At 37.5% G+C, this 16,718-nt stretch overlaps 1 protein-coding gene across 1 annotated transcript in view; it reads left to right on the top strand.

The window, feature by feature from the left end:
- ZFHX4 (zinc finger homeobox 4) overlaps positions 1-16,718 on the top strand; it is a 181,610-nt gene that overhangs the window by 147,018 nt on the left and 17,874 nt on the right. The window contains exons 5-9 of the mRNA XM_027567822.2: positions 1,028-1,096; positions 8,944-9,060; positions 15,164-15,297; positions 15,524-15,724; positions 16,267-16,384. Coding sequence (XP_027423623.1) covers positions 1,028-1,096; positions 8,944-9,060; positions 15,164-15,297; positions 15,524-15,724; positions 16,267-16,384 — 639 coding nt within the window. The remainder of the gene's footprint in view (positions 1-1,027; positions 1,097-8,943; positions 9,061-15,163; positions 15,298-15,523; positions 15,725-16,266; positions 16,385-16,718) is intronic.

The raw sequence follows: 16,718 nt of genomic DNA on the forward strand, positions 1-16,718 counted from the left end.
ATTTTTTTCTCCTATACTTGTTGATTATTTATACAATTATATCTGCATATCACCAAGGAGGGAATTGAGGCTTAGAAAGGTTAAATTATGTACCTAAGGTCCCTTACCTAGAAACTGATGGAGTCATGAGTGGTGCTCAGGCAATTCTGTCTTCTGGAAAAAAAGTTCTTGCCATTTTATGAGAGATTAGGCTGATGAGACAAGGAATTCAAGGTAGGAAGATTGTTGTGGAGGCTATGGAAATTGTCAGTAAAGAGAAGATGACAGAGAAATAGAGAAACACACATGACAAGAGACATTGCCATCCAATCAACAGCATGGGATGACTCGGTGTGGAGAAAGAATGAGATGTTGAGGGTGATTTCTGAGGTCCAGTCATTTTTTATGGATTCCCTCGCAACAGGGAACACAATGGAAGAATGGAGATAGATGAAAATAATGATTTGTGCTTGGGGTTGAGTTTAGCAAACCAGGACATTGTTGGCGCTTCTGCTCTGGAACTCAAATAAAAGATGAGAATAAAGATGTGAATTTACTGACAGCTTGGACATACCCTTCAAGTTTCCTCAGGTCCTTATTTTTTTGCTTTGGTCTCTCACATCAGCTATCAAATATTGAAGTGTTTTTTTCTTTTTTCTTTTTTTCCTTTCTGCTATTGTGACAGAGAAGTGAAAGTACGCTCATGATTTTTGCAATGTGCCTTTGTCATTATAACACATACTCTTATAATGTAGGCCTGGCCAAATATCCAGGATGTAAAAATCAAATGAGTCTTCGTGCTCCCATATTTTGCCTGTATTGTTGTATTTGTTGCGTGCTGTTGACCGAGAATGTGATCTAAGCTTACTACGCCCTGGACTCATTTTGCTAACCACTGTTCACTGGGGATGTAAGGTGTGCTGGAGTCTCACCTGAGCTCCAGCTGATGCTTATTTCTTTGAAAGTCAGATTTGGGGTTCTTGTGATACTGTGACTACAGAGCTGGACGTGGTGTGTTCATTACTTTTCCCTCTAATGTCCTCTGCAGAAACTGCCTCTTTGGGAGCCAGGACCTGTGAGGAGGATCTTACGGAGCAGCAGTTGAGAGGAACCTCAGGTAATTGGTCTTAATCCTTTTCAAAATCTTGTTTGTTCTAAGTGAGTTACATTTGTTACTCTCATAATTTATGTAATAAATGTATCTCTAGAACTTCTCTAATGAGATCTGATCAGATCTCTTATACAAATAGGTTAAAAGCAAAATTAAATATAAAATGACATATATGCTATATTTGGATACATATATAAGTTAACATCTGAAAGAACAAGCAACTTCTGCAGGATAATTTCTCACATCTACATTTGTACACTATGAGGTTTCACCTAAGTGGTCAATTTGTTACAAAGTAGAAGTCAAAAAGCCAGATATTGGGGCGCCTGGGTGGCTCAGTTGGTTGGGCGACTGCCTTCGGCTCAGGTCATGATCCTGGAGTCTCAGGATCGAGTCCCGCATCAGGTTCCCTGCTCAGCAGGGAGTCTGCTTCTCCCTCTGACCCTCCCCCCTCTCATGCTCTCTCTCTCATTCTCTCTCTCAAATAAATAAATAAAATCTTTAAAAAAAAAAAAACCCAGATATTATTTTCCCCCAAATCAAACAACCTAGTTGGTGGAGTTATTTTTGGGGTAATTAATGAGTTGATTGGACTTTGTATACTTATATCAACACATTTACTAGTCCCTGTGCTCTGTGTGTTGTGTGTGTGTATTTAAAAAAAAATGGCAGCAATGCTTTCTGAGCTGCATTATATTCAGACAATTTAAGAGGAAATTCGCCCTTGTTGCCACAATGCACCTCATTTATTCCTGGCTCGATCCCAATTTTCAGATTTCTACAATTATGCTATATAATATGACCAAAAAAAAAAGATTATAAAAAGTCCTTTGCATTCATAATGGGGAATTGAAATATGTTCTGCAAGTGAAAACATTCCTCCAGTATAAAGTCAGAACTTCTCTCTTTAAAAATTCTTTAAAGTTAAGTTCACCTTCACCTATGCATTCTCATGAACACTTTTTCATTTTATATGTTGTTTTTCCCCTACGAAACTGGAGAGCATATTTAACCAGTTCTCTTCCCTCACCTACAGCCCAATCAGAGGATTTCATTAGTGATCAGTTTGGGGGTAATAGGCCGGATATCAAGACTATGACAAAAATATCAAACAAAAAAGAAAACACTCCCTGCCAATACATTTATTTATTGTTTCGTAAACAAGGGCACTGAGATCTACACCTTCACCTAGGTCTCTGAGAAGCTTTATATTGAGATACTGTCATGCCTTCTGGACATTTTCACAGAGAATAAGGAAGTCCAATATAACAAATTCCAAGTGGACTTTCTCACTTTTGCAAGACCATTTCTTCTCCTTCTCCATCTTAACTGATGCCATCCTGCTATAAACGTAGTTATCCTAAGTAAGAAAACTAGGAATCCTCAATTTTACCCAAAATATTAGTGCCAGGGACTGTTGGGCGTAAGTCATGAATAAGACAGATGACTTCTATCGTTTTTTCAGACAATATTTCTATACAAATAAAGAAGTTCTATTCAGATTGCTGTGAATATAATGGAGGAAGTAAAAGAGGTAATGTGCTAGAGCAGAGCTGCTCAAAGTGTGGTTGCCATACGAGCAGCATCAGCACAACCTGGGAATTGTAAGAACGCACATTCCTGGTGCCCATCCTACATTTACAGAATCAGAAATACTGAGGATGGGGCCTGGCAATCTGTAGTTAACAAGCCCTCCAGGTGATGTGATTCCCACTAAAGTCTGAGAATCCCGCCCATGTTACAGGTATTGAGCATTTTTAGAAGCAGTGGTCTGAGAAGTTCTCTGAGGAAGTGACAGGTCAGCTGAGTCCTAACTAATGAGAAGGAGCCAATTACACGAATCTGGAGAAATGCCTTCCAGCTAGAGTTGGAAAGAAGTTGGTGATGTTCTTGGAAGAGAAAGAAGGCTAATGTCTCCAGAGAGAGGTTAGTGAATGAGTAGGTGAGTAGCATAAGGTGCAGTCAGAAAGGTAGACAAAGGCCTGGTAATTTCAATCAGAGTAAGAAGTTGTTATATGATTCTAAGTGAAATAGGAAATATGGCAGGGTACAAGCCGGAGACTAGCTTGATTCTATAGGATGTGCAGCATAAATTGTTGGAAAGTAAGAGCAAGGCTTACCTAGTTATTAGACCATTTCAAAATCCAGGTAAGAAATTAAGTGTACTGGCAATGGAGATGTAAAGAAATAGATAGATTTAGTTTGTACTAAATATTTTTGGAATTTGACATAATAGAACTTGCTGATAGATTGTATTCATATGAGAGAGAAAGAGAAGAGTCAAGGAGGACTCTTGCTTTTGGTCGATGGTGGTACCACTAACTGAGATGGGGGGAGTTGAGGGAGATGGGGGAGATTGGTGGCAAACAGAGTGAGTTGTGTTGAGGGGGAACCAGAAGTTCTAATTTGGGCATGTTAAGTTTGATATGCTTTCTAGATATCTAAATGGAGATATAAAATTTTAAAGTGATGGATCTGGATGCTATCATCTAGGCAGATTATTATTTTTCCTCAAGTTAAACTCCCTTTGTAGATAGAGAAGAGAATAGGGCTTCAGACCAATGCTGGAGACACTCCGATATTTAGATTTTAAATGGAGGAGGCTTCAGCAAAGGGGAAAAAGAGGGAACTTTCAGAGACGTAGGATAAAAATCACAATAGTGTGATGCAGTAAAATTCAAGAGAGAGACCTTTTTTCAAGGAGAAGGGCATAGTAACTTTTGTTGAGCAAGGTTAAGTAATATGCAGATGGAAAAAGTGACCACTGGATTTCCCATCATGGAAGTCGTTGGTGACTTTGAGAAGAGCAATTGACTGGAAGCCAGACTGGAAAGGGTTGAATAATGAAGGTGATTTAGTAGAGAAAGAGAAAATGCAAACAAACAAACCAAACTACCCAAACCAGACCAAAATCAAACCAAACAAACGAGTACTTTTAAAAAGTTTTATTAAAGGGGAATAGAATGGGATAGCTTCTGGACTCCTTTTCTTCTCACAATTTTGCTTCCTAAATTAAATTTAGTGTTCCAACTAATGAGTCTTGCCTGTCTTCTATATTCCAGGCACTGTTCCAGGTGCTTCTGGCACAGAAATAAACAAGATAATTACTGTTTTCTGTAAAGGTGTACCTATCAGGGGAAGTAGGCTATACACAGATAATTTTCACACACTAGGATAAGTTTTTTGACATCAATACATAAGAAAATAAAAGCAATTAATTAATTAATTAAAAATTTTAAAAAAATGTACCCAGCAACATTAATCTTTGTTCAACATTCAGGGAAGAGTTTTTGGAGAAAGAAGTAATTAATGATACTAGTAATAATATAGCTAGCATTTTTTAGTACTTGTGTTATTTGTGTTAGGCTCTGTGCTGACTGATTTTTCTTCATTTATCTTATAACAAACCTATGAGGTAGGTGTTACTAACCCCATTTTTATGGATGATGAAACTGATACTTCCCAAGCTTGGCTAAAGGAAAAGTGGGGGTTATACAGTGGCAAAAAAAAATTGTTCTAGATAAGACAAGGAAATATAATGGTATATCTTGGAGGAGGAGGGCATTAATAATGGTTACGTGTTTCTGGGACAGTGGTTCACACAGTATGGCCCTTGGACCAGAAGTACAGCATCACCTGGGAACTTAAGAGATGTGAATTCTCAGGCTGCACTCTAAACCTACTGAATCAGCAGCTCTCCAGGTGGAGCCCAGCAATTTGTATTGTAACAAGTCTTCCACATGATTCTGATGCCCTAAAGTTTGAGAAGACTGTTTTTGAAATTAAATGCTGGGTAGGAAAGGAAGAAAGATGAGACTGGGGTGGTAGACAGGGACCAGGTATCTTGAAGGTATTCTTGCCATGTACAGAAGATTGAGCTTTTTCTTTGTAGTTGATGGGTATTGCTCTTAAGATTTTAAGTAGGAAAGTCAAATGTTAAGTAGATCAAATGGAGGATAGATTTGGATGGGGTGGGTCTGTACAGAGAGACAATGGAGGAGTTCAGGAAAGAATTCTTATAAGCCAGGTGTCTAGAATAGAGGCTCAGTATCTAAAATTAAAACTAATATATGAAATGTTTAAGTTATTATTCTGTTTCCTCTTTACATGATTACTCCATGGGCTTAAAAAGTATGCAGTGTTTTCCTTAGACAACTCAGAGGGTTCCCAAACACAATTGTAAAATAAAGCAACGGGAACCAAGCACAGTTGGCTGGAGCTTAGATCACAGGGCCATTACTGAAGTAGATTTGCTTAGAAATTGTATAATTTTATAGAATAAATTAATAGTGATTTTCCAATTATTTTTTTATTATTCCAATGGAAGTATTCTAAGCTAGTCACTCAAAAACCTTTCTTTCTTTAAAATATAGTTTATGTGTATGTGTAGAGTAACTTATAAGATCATTATGAGAGGCATGATAAAAATGCTAGGGGAAGTTATTGTAACACACCTGTATAATATGAGACTACAATAGTAGTATTTTGTTTTCTTCCTAGTATTTTGAAACATTTAAAAATAAAAATGTATTATCATTTATTTGAAAATTGGGAAGTCCTACAGGACCCTAATGCACATTTTAAGCTTAAGTACATTCATGTCATAAAGTTTAGCATATGAATACTGTATTTTTTATATTCCATAAAGCAAAAGCATAATTAAAAATATATATATACTGTGAATACAACAGTATAATGAAATGTTATTATTATATATAATAGTGAAGAAACCTATTGATGAAAATGAAAACTGCTTTAGCATCTTTATTTTGGAATTCTATGTACCTTAGTGTCTTTATTTTGCAATTTTATGGAATGGAATTTTATGGAATTTTCCTTAGTTTTAAGGCATTCCTTTAATACATTAACATTACATATTAATACCTTAATTATATATATATATATATTTCCAATAAAGCGCCTTACATTTTATGGCATTTTACAGTTGAGGAAATGTGGTATTTCAAAATTAGAATGTAGACACCCCTTCCTTTAACCCCAAATCCAACCTACAGTTTTCCTAGAAAGCTGTTTCTCCTCATTAATACTCTTGACTCTAAAGTCTCTTTATAACATGAACGTCAAGTTTCTTTTAAAAGCTCTCTTTAAGAATGAAAGTGAGCTTTTTTTTTTCTGCCTTGTATGAAACTTTATGGTGTCTATACGTTACCCTTTGATTATTTTTTGCATGATTAAAAATTTGCAAAGTTCTATGGCTCCAAAGAGCCTACCTGTAATAAACAGCTTACGCCTTCCAAACCACAAAACAGGCCTGAATTGCTTGAGCATTAGAGCTAATTGCCTGCCTACTTCAAAGGAAGAACCAGAAAAGAGAGAGGGGAAAAAAATCACAGAAGCAGAGGTAATGCGGGCAAATCCACCTCGAGAGGTTATGAGTTGTGGCTTGGAAGAGCCAAGCAAAGTTATGGCCTCAGAACTGCTGTTTGCGATTAAGTTGATGGGGAGAGTCTACCCCACAATCTTTCCCTGCTGCTGACACAGAGTCTTTGTTCACATTCAGATTTCTCAAACTGTTGCCAGGGTCAGGCTGAGGTCAGACACCACAGTGATGTATAGAAGAACATGTCTGGGAATTTCTCTCACACTTAAAACACATCCTGCAAAATGAGGAAGACCCTGCAAAAACTGTCTGATGAGACCCAGATTATACTGTAGTTTTTTTCTTTTAGTACCTTCATAATTTTTGTGTTCTTCTCCTGACACACTATATTTTATTAATGTGAGTTGCGATAGCCCTTACAATTTTATGTCCCCTCAAGATAAGGACACTCAGTAGCACTCTGACACTTCATTTTCCAGCCCTGGGGGAAAGGTCCAGTAAATCTACTCAAAGAAGTCTTGCATCCCTTCCCCAGGATGAGTTGAAAAGTAATTGCCATGGGCTGTCATAGGTAGAAGGCTTGACACTGGATGTCACGTCACATGTGTGGACTTGGCAGTGAAACGGCCCGATCCAGTCATGACCTCAGCCTTCCTGCCCCCCTCCCCCCCAAACCAAGTGGCCATGGTCCCCACCCAGGCTGGCCCCTGCCCGGACGAGGGAGCCTGTGTTTGATCAGTAATTATCACTGATGGGGCGAAAGCAGGCTAGAGCCTTAAGAAGTGTTGATTCTCTCCTCTTAAGGTAAAAATTTCACGGGTATTTGCCTGAAAGGGAAGCTTCCCCCAAAGCTCTCAGATGACTGACCCCCTCCACCACGGACCTTGGCTCGCTTTTGTGCAGTGGCAAAGTGCAAATATGGAATAAATGGATTTGTATGGTGCCCTTTGAGGACTCACAGTTGAAACAAGCTCTTATTTCAAATAATGTTCTTGTTTCCCCCATTGAGCCCAGAACTGCCCCCTTCTGTTGTATCCTGCTCACACAGTTGCAGAGCCGGGCTGGCAAGTGAGGCACTAAATAGCAATTTTTTTTTTTTTTTTTTTTTTGTGCTCAGCTGCTACATATGACAGTGGATATTTCATTCTGCTGTCAGAACATTATTAATAAAACATGGGGTGTGGAGAGGGCCACGATTTCCCCTTTCAATCACTATAGCATTTGCAATGAAAATTTTATGCAGTGTGTAATTTTCAGTTAATGCTTGACACTTAAAATGTCCGTAGCAGCATTTTGTATGGTTATTGAAGGGTTAATTGTATCATGTTCTCAGCATAAAAGCTCTGCTTATCAAAAGCAAATAGAAGAGTGTATGCAAATGTGTGTCGATGACCTTTTGCCTTTCCAGGGTTAATTTATATGGTCATTAAAGATTTTATGAAATTGAGCAGCCTGGTGCTTCAAATCCCATTTTACCTTCTTCTCCTAATTTATGTAATTCCTACCTGAACAGGGGAATATGATTTTTATTTTTTGTGCTGCAATGAAAACAGCATGCCATGCTGTGGGGAGTTACGAGTCTGGTTATCTGGCATTACTCAGATTGCTAAAAATTCATTAAAATGTGACATCAGCACAGTGAGAGACAAATGATCGCAGGATGAAAGAGAACAGTGGGCCTTTCACGGATTAGTGCTATACAGACCCAGCATAGAGGCTAACTGCATAAACAGATTAATCCACCAGCAGCGGCATGGCTAAGATTTACAGAATAATTAAATAGGGTTGAGTTACTATGAGGATTTCCATGTAATCTAGCTGGTGTGAACCCGTGAATGAGGTGTGGGGTGATGGGGTTGTCATAGAAGAAGTATACCTTCTTATGTTGTCCTATGCCCTGTATAGCTCCCCCTATAGAAGACACACACACGCACACACATGCACACACACGCGCACACACACACATACACATATACACCCCCCCCAGTGTAACTGAAGTTTTGAGATCCTACTCAGACAAATTCCAAAAAATTCCCCTCGGGCCTGGGGACTGAAGGCAGGAGTAGCACCTGTCTTACATTTAACCTGTCGTGTTCACATTAATTCACTAAGAATTTTTTCTAAGAGTTTGGTTTGCTCTGTCACCTATCCAAGTCCGTGGAACAGTAGCTCCATGTAGTTTAGAAGTTTTACTATTAAAAAGACAGAATTGCCTTACACCCATTCTTAAACCTTTTCTAGCTTACCCATCCTGGAAATGATTTCTTCTATTTTAATTTAGTACAGGCACATTTTCTGAATGGATGTGAAAGAAGTTACTTGAGATGACTATTTGCATTGGTACGGTCAGCAGGTTCTAACAGAGACTTGAGAATAAATTTGTGTTCTCTCTTCAGAGTAGAATGTCTGCAGATGATTCATAAATAGCACAGTTTTTAAATGGTCACATTTATTTTAGTGGGCACCCTTCTGGGGTTTTCGATGCTACTGACAGTTCTCCTTCTCTTAACAGAAGAACAAAGTGAGGAGGCAGAAGGAGCTGCTAAGCCAGCAGCAGTGGCTGAGGAGGAGGAGAAAGACACAAGTGAGAGAGACAATAGTGAAGGCAAAAACTCTAATAAAGATTCTGGTAAGATGCTAGCATCCTTCACCTTTCTTTCCTCCACCCCATGCCTTGCAATCAGCCCTTCCGTCACCCCCACCAAAACTTATTAAAAGCTTTTATTCATTTTAAACTGTCTGAACATTCCCACTACTATTCATTGCATGTGCATTTTGCATGTGATTTCTATCAGTAGCCTCCCATTGACCTATTTTTAATCATAACCATCTGACAGAATAGATGTGGATAAGTTGAAGAATATTACAGGACGACCAGCGAGATTATTTTTTAATCAAATCAGTTTGTGTGCTTGTAATTTTTTAAGCGCCTTTCATTAATCTTAGCTATACTTGTGAGTCCGCTGATGGCATATTAATTTTTCATAAGCACAGGATTAGATATCACTTGAATTTTTTTCATCCAGTCACATGCACCCCCCCAAACCACGTAACCCTAAAAATAAATGTTATTTTTCCTTGCCTTTTTACAACTTACACTCAGGAATTTGCTCTTTTTTAAGGGCATCTATTTGAGGCATTTCAAACAAAGTCCAGTGGAAAAGTTTACAGATGATTCAGCCTAAGAAAGAGGAAATATCATTGAAAAGGGATTAGGTGCTGGGTAATTTTGATCTTCTAGAATAGACAAATCCCAGTAATGAAAGCTACTGTCTTTGAAAACAAACCTTCGTGTCATGACATTTACTTGTGCACAAACAAACCCTAGGCCAGCATCTGGTGTGGATACCTAAGGCTTTTTCTGTGTTTGATTTGGCAAATATATGACTTCATCCATGCTTTGTATGTATGAGATGGAAATCTATGGTCGCAATGAATATTACATTGGCTACTTTTGCTGCACGCTATACCTAGTTTTATTATGTTGGACTCATTGAAGCAGAAGAAGTGTGGAAACGGGTTCAAGCCTATTAGTTTCAGGTGCTCATCTATCTTTTCCTTGAATTCCAGTGACAGCTGCATATAAAGAAGCTTGTTTTCACTATGAAGACATTGGGTTGTGCAAAAGTATCATTTTTACGTGCAAGTTTGTTTAAGCCTGAATTATCCCAAATTTGTCATTCGGTCTCTGCCTATCTAAGTGTTGCATTCCCTTCAAAAAGTATTTGAAGGGCCTCTCTACGCCCCGCCCCCCACCTTTCAATGCTAAGTTTCTCTCAGGAGTCCAGTGAGAAAGCGCCACGTAAATTTGCGTCTAGGATCTAGTGGCTAACATATGATCCTAATTTGATTTAAACAAAGAGGATCTAAGGTTGGTATGGAGCCTAAAGCAATGTAAAAAAGATGCCATAGCTATGTATTAGTAAACTGGCTCCTGAGGTTACTGACAAGGGATTTGAAATACCTAGTGATCAGTTAAGGTCAAGGGTAGTGCCATCTAAACCTCATTTTGAAAATAATTGGAAATCGCAAGGTGGTCAGTTTATTCATTCTCTAGGATGGGCCTCATCAAGGTTAGCTGTTTGGCGACTTCAGGGAGGGCAGGCTTCTGTCTGCATTCATTGGTGTCCTTCTCACAGTCATACCAAAAGACATTGCAAGGCATGTCCCTCCCATTCTTTAAAAGAAAGTGTAAAACACACAGGTAGCACATTAGTGGTAATTAAATAAATGCTCATGTAATACCTAGGCATATGACATTACGCTTGGTTTTAAATATCTAATGCCTTCCAAAGAATGGATTCTGGGAATCTCTTGAAAATGGATCCAGTCTTACCATTGAGGAAGGAGTCTTACTGGAACATACCACAGATGCAGGGGCTGTATCTCCACCAGCACAGTTTACCACTCTATATAAATAATGGGCTCAATCACTCCCTAATGGCCTGATGAGTTATTGTGCTTTCTTGGGTGCCTAATTGTACCATCTAGACAGGGCTTGAGCTTCTGAGAGAATACAGAACATTGTGTAATGTTAATTGTTTAAAACAATTTTTTATTCCTGCAGAAATGCCTCCCCAGGTGTGTCTATAAAAATGAAAATGGGATTTATGCACCAACTAAAAGCAATTACTGAGATGCAAATATTTAGCCCTGAAACCTCCTAGACTTCAAAACGGCTCTTGTTACTGACAACTACCACAAACTTGTAACAAAGTTTTCCACTTTCTAAACTGAATCTGATTAGGTGAAAAAATTATCACGTGGATTTTTTTTCCCTTGTAAATATTTCTAACGATTGAATAACTACTTATGTCTTTACTGTTTTTTTCCTTATGTCAGTTAAAAATGTCAAAAAATACTAGCAAACTCATACATTAACCACTTTTTTAAAGTGTTGGATGGGAAAACAGTGTGACCCACTTTAACACAGAATTTTTTAGACAGGAAGGAATTAACACACGTTCGGAAGACTATGTTTTTGTAAGCTGTTGTGCTGGGTTGCTGACATTAATCTCTAGGACTGCAGCTTTCAAAATGAGACTTGGCAATATGCAAGTTATATTTGTTGAATATTCATTCATAATAGAAAAGCCTCCTAATGCCTCATTTATATTGTCATTTAAATCTAGTGCCACTTTAGATTAATTATAATCCAAATTATAGCTCTGTGCAGTACAAGAATTAATATAGAGTTTATCCAGATTAATACATTTGCATTGAAAATGTAATATGTCTCTGCCATGGCTAAGGGGACCACTTTTTAATAAGGGAGTAAACATGAGCAAAGATGGAAATTAACCTTCATTATTGCAATTAAAATTATCCTTTCATTCTAGTCTCATTAGAAAGAATACTGTACCAGTAATTATAATTTAGAATTATTTGTAGTTGAATAACATCCTCTGTTATATTCAAGTTTTATAGTATTCAAACTTTATCAGATACATTGATTGATAGATAATAACTCAGTTTTTTGTTTTATTGTTTTTTTTCCCCCAGATTTGCTTTGAGTACATATGTTATTGGATTTTCCTCGCTTATTATGAGTATAAACCACTTTACAACCTTCCATATTTTAGGGATTGGAAAGTATTAAGTAGGCAGCATCTGAATTGAAATGAATTATGTCATTTTTATATTAGTAATCTCATGCAAGCTAAATAATCCCATAACTAACAGATAATCATTGGCTCATCTATTTGGCAGTGCTTATTTGTAATTAGATTTCATTTTTTAGTTAAAGTGCATTAAAATGGCACTGTTTTTTGAGAATATCGGGAGGTCTTAATAACACAAAATGAATTGTGATCTCATTTCAAAATTTTGTCTAGGGTAACAAGCAGGGTTTACTTCAAATAAAGTTGCAGTCATAAACTGTGAGTAACCACAAAACTTAATCAAAACTTTCCAAAATTGACAGGTCGCTATTTAATATATTTCCAGGACAAGACAGTTCAGAAAAAGACCCCAGCATTGATGCCCTGTAATTTATTGAGTAGGCCATAATCCTTGAGATAGCACCCGGTTGAGTAGAAAGGCATGAGTGCATAAAATGTAACTTACATCATCTTTGCAAAAAGTTCTGATGACCTGCCTTATCCTCAAGAGTCTGTTTTTGTTATGTTATTGCATCTCACCTTTCTCTACTTCTTCTTATCAATGGCATCTGTTTCTGGGTGCCTAGCTACAACTGAGTGGGGTGGGAGGGGAGCTAGCCCTTATTTATAACTTCTTTTTAATTTAAAATAAGATGATCTTTAGGAAGCCCCTAGCTTGCATTAAGATCAGGGTTTAATTAACTAAGTTAATTAGCCAAAAAATATTGAAGTTGACACATATATTGGATAGACTACTATAGCCAACAGTTACGGCAGTGGCTATGAAATAATGACCCTAAAATTGAACTCTTTACTTCCTTGATGCAATGTGGAAGGTCCCTAAATTAAAAAACAAGCATATTGTTGATGGATATTAATAAGGGTAAAAATAAGAACATGGATTAATTATACCAAATATTTATACCAATCTATAACATAGTCTAAGTAAAATGTTTCAAACCTCGAAAGCAATGTTTTTTGATCCTTTATAGTACCAACATTAGAATATATATGCTTATGAAAATAAGGCCATTTAACTTGTGTGTGACAGTTTTTGATAGCATAGGGAATTGGACCAACTTATTATTTGGTCACATCTAATTCTACCATGTACACAAAAGAATGATAAGGGGATATGACATAGTATTATTCTCTTAAGGGAACATATTCTTACTCACTAATGGGAACTTTCTAAGAAAAATCTTTCAGTTTCACAGGGAAAAGCAACTGATAGACGTTTGCTGATTTAAATGACAATCATTTTATAGAACTTGGTCTGACACCGGAGGGAGTAAATTTTATTTGCAGAATACTGAATGGCATATTGTCTTCCTAAATGTTTATTTTTAACACTATTAAGACAATAGCACAAAGGATGTTTTGTTTTGAGAAGAAAAAACATATTTTTTGATGCTAGAATTAAGTATGAGATACACACTCCTGTTTTGAACTATCTTTTGGATATCAAATACTTGGATATTGCTTAATAAATGTAATGAAATTCTTCAGTCCATCTCAAATTTAAGTTCATTCAAATACAAATATGATAAATTATTTTTTCAAATATTTACAAAGAATCTAAATTTCTCCAAGGCATGTGTATATACAGGACAAATGTACTAATTCAAATAAAATCTGGTGTTGGTAAATCTAGAAATCAATAGCAGTGTAATTTGTTGAAGGCATAGCGCTAATTCTGTACCTAACCACAAACCTCAAGGGGATAAAATTATTGTCATCATGTCATTAAAATTCTATTTTAATTTTGGTCTCCTCAGAGTCACTCTTACTTTTAAATTTCTTTCTGAATTTGAAATTCCTAAAATTATTTATATGGTAGAAAACAGGCATCTCTATTCAGGACAGAAAAAGAGCATATTTTTTGGTTCATTTTTACTTTGTTTCCATAACATCCTTGACCTTATTTTTAAATTAAAACTGGGTTATTCTGCAATAAGGTGCAATTTGTTCATTTATATGAACCGTATGTGGATTGAAAAAAAAAATCAAGATAAATCTTCATGCACAGCATACAATCAGATTACGCCTAGACTCTATATTTACGTGGGGTCTGATAGCAATCAATGGTTTAGCTTCATTGCATTTCAAGATGTATTTGCACCCAGTTGTCCAGTGATAGTGTCCTCACCCTGGAAATAATTTAGTTGCAAATTGACTGGAAGATGGTGAAAATTGAAAGTTAAAATTAGAAATACTCATAATAAACAGCAGAAAAAAGGTCAGATGATGCTGCGCTATGATGAGATTGGAATGGATGGTAAATGAGGTTTTGTGTTTGTCGTGAGATGTATGTGACATGCCTACCCAATGTCGCTGTAATATCCAGCCTCACAGAGGAGATTATCGGGAAAATTGATGCTGGAAAGAATTTTCTGTTAAATTGGGAAATTAGAATTGCACTCTTTTCTTTGACGCGTGTGACGCTCCTGCACATTACATTGCTCATCTAGGCAAAATTCTAAACCGTCTTTAACACCAAATATTTGGATTAACCTCATAAAACAATTGTCTTCTTAAGGTTTGGACCATAATGTTATGTGTACAGCCAACTGCTGAAACATCTAAAATAAAGTGCAAATCACAAAAAGCAGTGACAAATATGGAACGTAGAGTAAATTTTTAAAATCCTGTATTCACCACGTAAAAATATTACTTGTATTTCTGAATTATAACTAGTCAGTTCGTCTTGGTATTTTTGAAATGTGTTCAGCGTCCAAGAATTTTAGAAAAGAGATAAGTAATTAAACGTTAGTAAAAGTAACTATTTTCTAAGTTAGCATTTGTGAATGGGAGTAGATTAGCTTTAATGTGATAAAGGCATTCTGAGACACCAGAGAGCATGTGTTATGGATGAATCTTTCAAGGTCACCTAGGGTTATCTAAACATGAGACAGGAGTACATTTTAAAAGATATTTATAAAGCCCACTTAGTAGATAAAAAGAAGTGTGCTTTTTGCCTTTTGAGATTCGCATATTTAAAAGTGTTTGTCCAGTCATTTTTATGATTCAGTGGATTTAGAGTCAGAGCTGTTCGAAAAACATACAATTTTTCAGAATTTGATGTTGTGAGTCTTTTAAAATTGAGGTATTCTATTCTTTTTTGGGAATCAGGAATAATCACACCAGAAAAGGAGCTAAAAGTCAGTGTGGGAGGGGGGCCCCAGCCACTCCTGCTGGCGAAAGAAGAGGATGTTGCAACCAAAAGATCAAAACCTACAGAGGACAATAAATTCTGTCACGAGCAGGTAAAAATGTTTTTTCCCTTTGCTGTGTAAACCTGTTTTTATTGTTGTTGTTGTTGTTGTTGTTATTGCTCCTGATAGTTTTAGAGCCCCAAACGAGTTCATGCTGTTGAAACGTATGTAGACATTGTGATCAGCAGTAGAGTTAGCTCTCGGTGTTACTTGTCATGTTCTGAAGTCATCCAAGCCCATCCACTAACGGCGGCCATGTTTATTCCATGTTCTCCAGTTCTTTCAGTGTCCTTATTGTAACTACAATAGTAGGGACCAAAGTCGTATCCAGATGCATGTCCTGTCACAGCACTCGGTGCAGCCCGTCATCTGCTGTCCCCTCTGCCAGGACGTCCTCAGCAACAAAATGCACCTCCAGCTGCATCTGACGCATTTGCACAGCGTGTCTCCGGATTGTGTGGAGAAGCTGCTTATGACAGTAAGGAGCCCAGTTGTTGCCGCGGGTGTGACACGATCTCTCTAAAAGTATCAACACGAAATCTGTAATTATTGGTTGAGAAATTTACTTTTTTCTGCCTACTTAAAGCTCTCTTACAGACTGTGTTCTAGAAATCACAACCGAGGCCCATTTATTTGTCGTCTCTTTTGCTTATGGAGAAAGAAGATATGATACGAGGCATAGCTTATTCAGTAACATGCTTTACTGTCTTACTTCTGTATCTGTAAAGTTAATTAAATGACTCCTGTGGGCACGTTACGTTTCAAACTTTCCTGATTGTCATTATAAAAAAAATAGGCGGACAAAAACCTTCAAATCGTATTTTTAAAAAAAGAAAGGAATGCAGCATTGCAACAGCATCGATCTAAAATTCGAAGGCATAGCTTTGGCCTGTAAGATCCACAAAATGCCCCCACTTTCTTTTGGGAGAAGGGAAGTGGGATAGGCTACTGCCCAGTGACAAATGTGATGGAGTCTGATTTCTGGGCTCCATGTGACACAAACCCCTTCGGTTCTCACAGGTGCCTGTGCCTGATGTGATGATGCCCAATAGTTTGCTACTCCCAGCAGCTGCCTCGGAGAAATCGGAGCGGGACACACCTGCAGCCATCACAGCTGAGGGATCTGGGAAATATTCAGGTACGCCAGCCTGGGTGCAGGATCTGCGGAAAACACGCTCAGGGGGCTCGCATGTGTGGTGATGTTCCAGGATTATGACTACCAAAGTTTTTTGGTTTTGTTTTTATAAAAAGCATGGAGGGAAAAAACTGTGGTGTTTCCAAGAGCTGCATTTTCCAAAGCACATTTAGTATCTGGTTCTCTGTAACTGCTCTTCGGAGACCTAAGTGTCACTGGCCAAGAATGTTCTGTGTGTTCTAATTCCTGAACACTGAGGTCGTGGCCCTTGGTATCATGCTGACGGCAACATACTATAACTACCTTGAGCTTACTTTTTTTCCTATCCTGGAATTCC

The sequence above is a fragment of the Zalophus californianus genome, chromosome 4 (genome assembly GCF_009762305.2).
Source record: "Zalophus californianus isolate mZalCal1 chromosome 4, mZalCal1.pri.v2, whole genome shotgun sequence".
Classification (NCBI taxonomy): Eukaryota; Metazoa; Chordata; class Mammalia; order Carnivora; family Otariidae; genus Zalophus; species Zalophus californianus.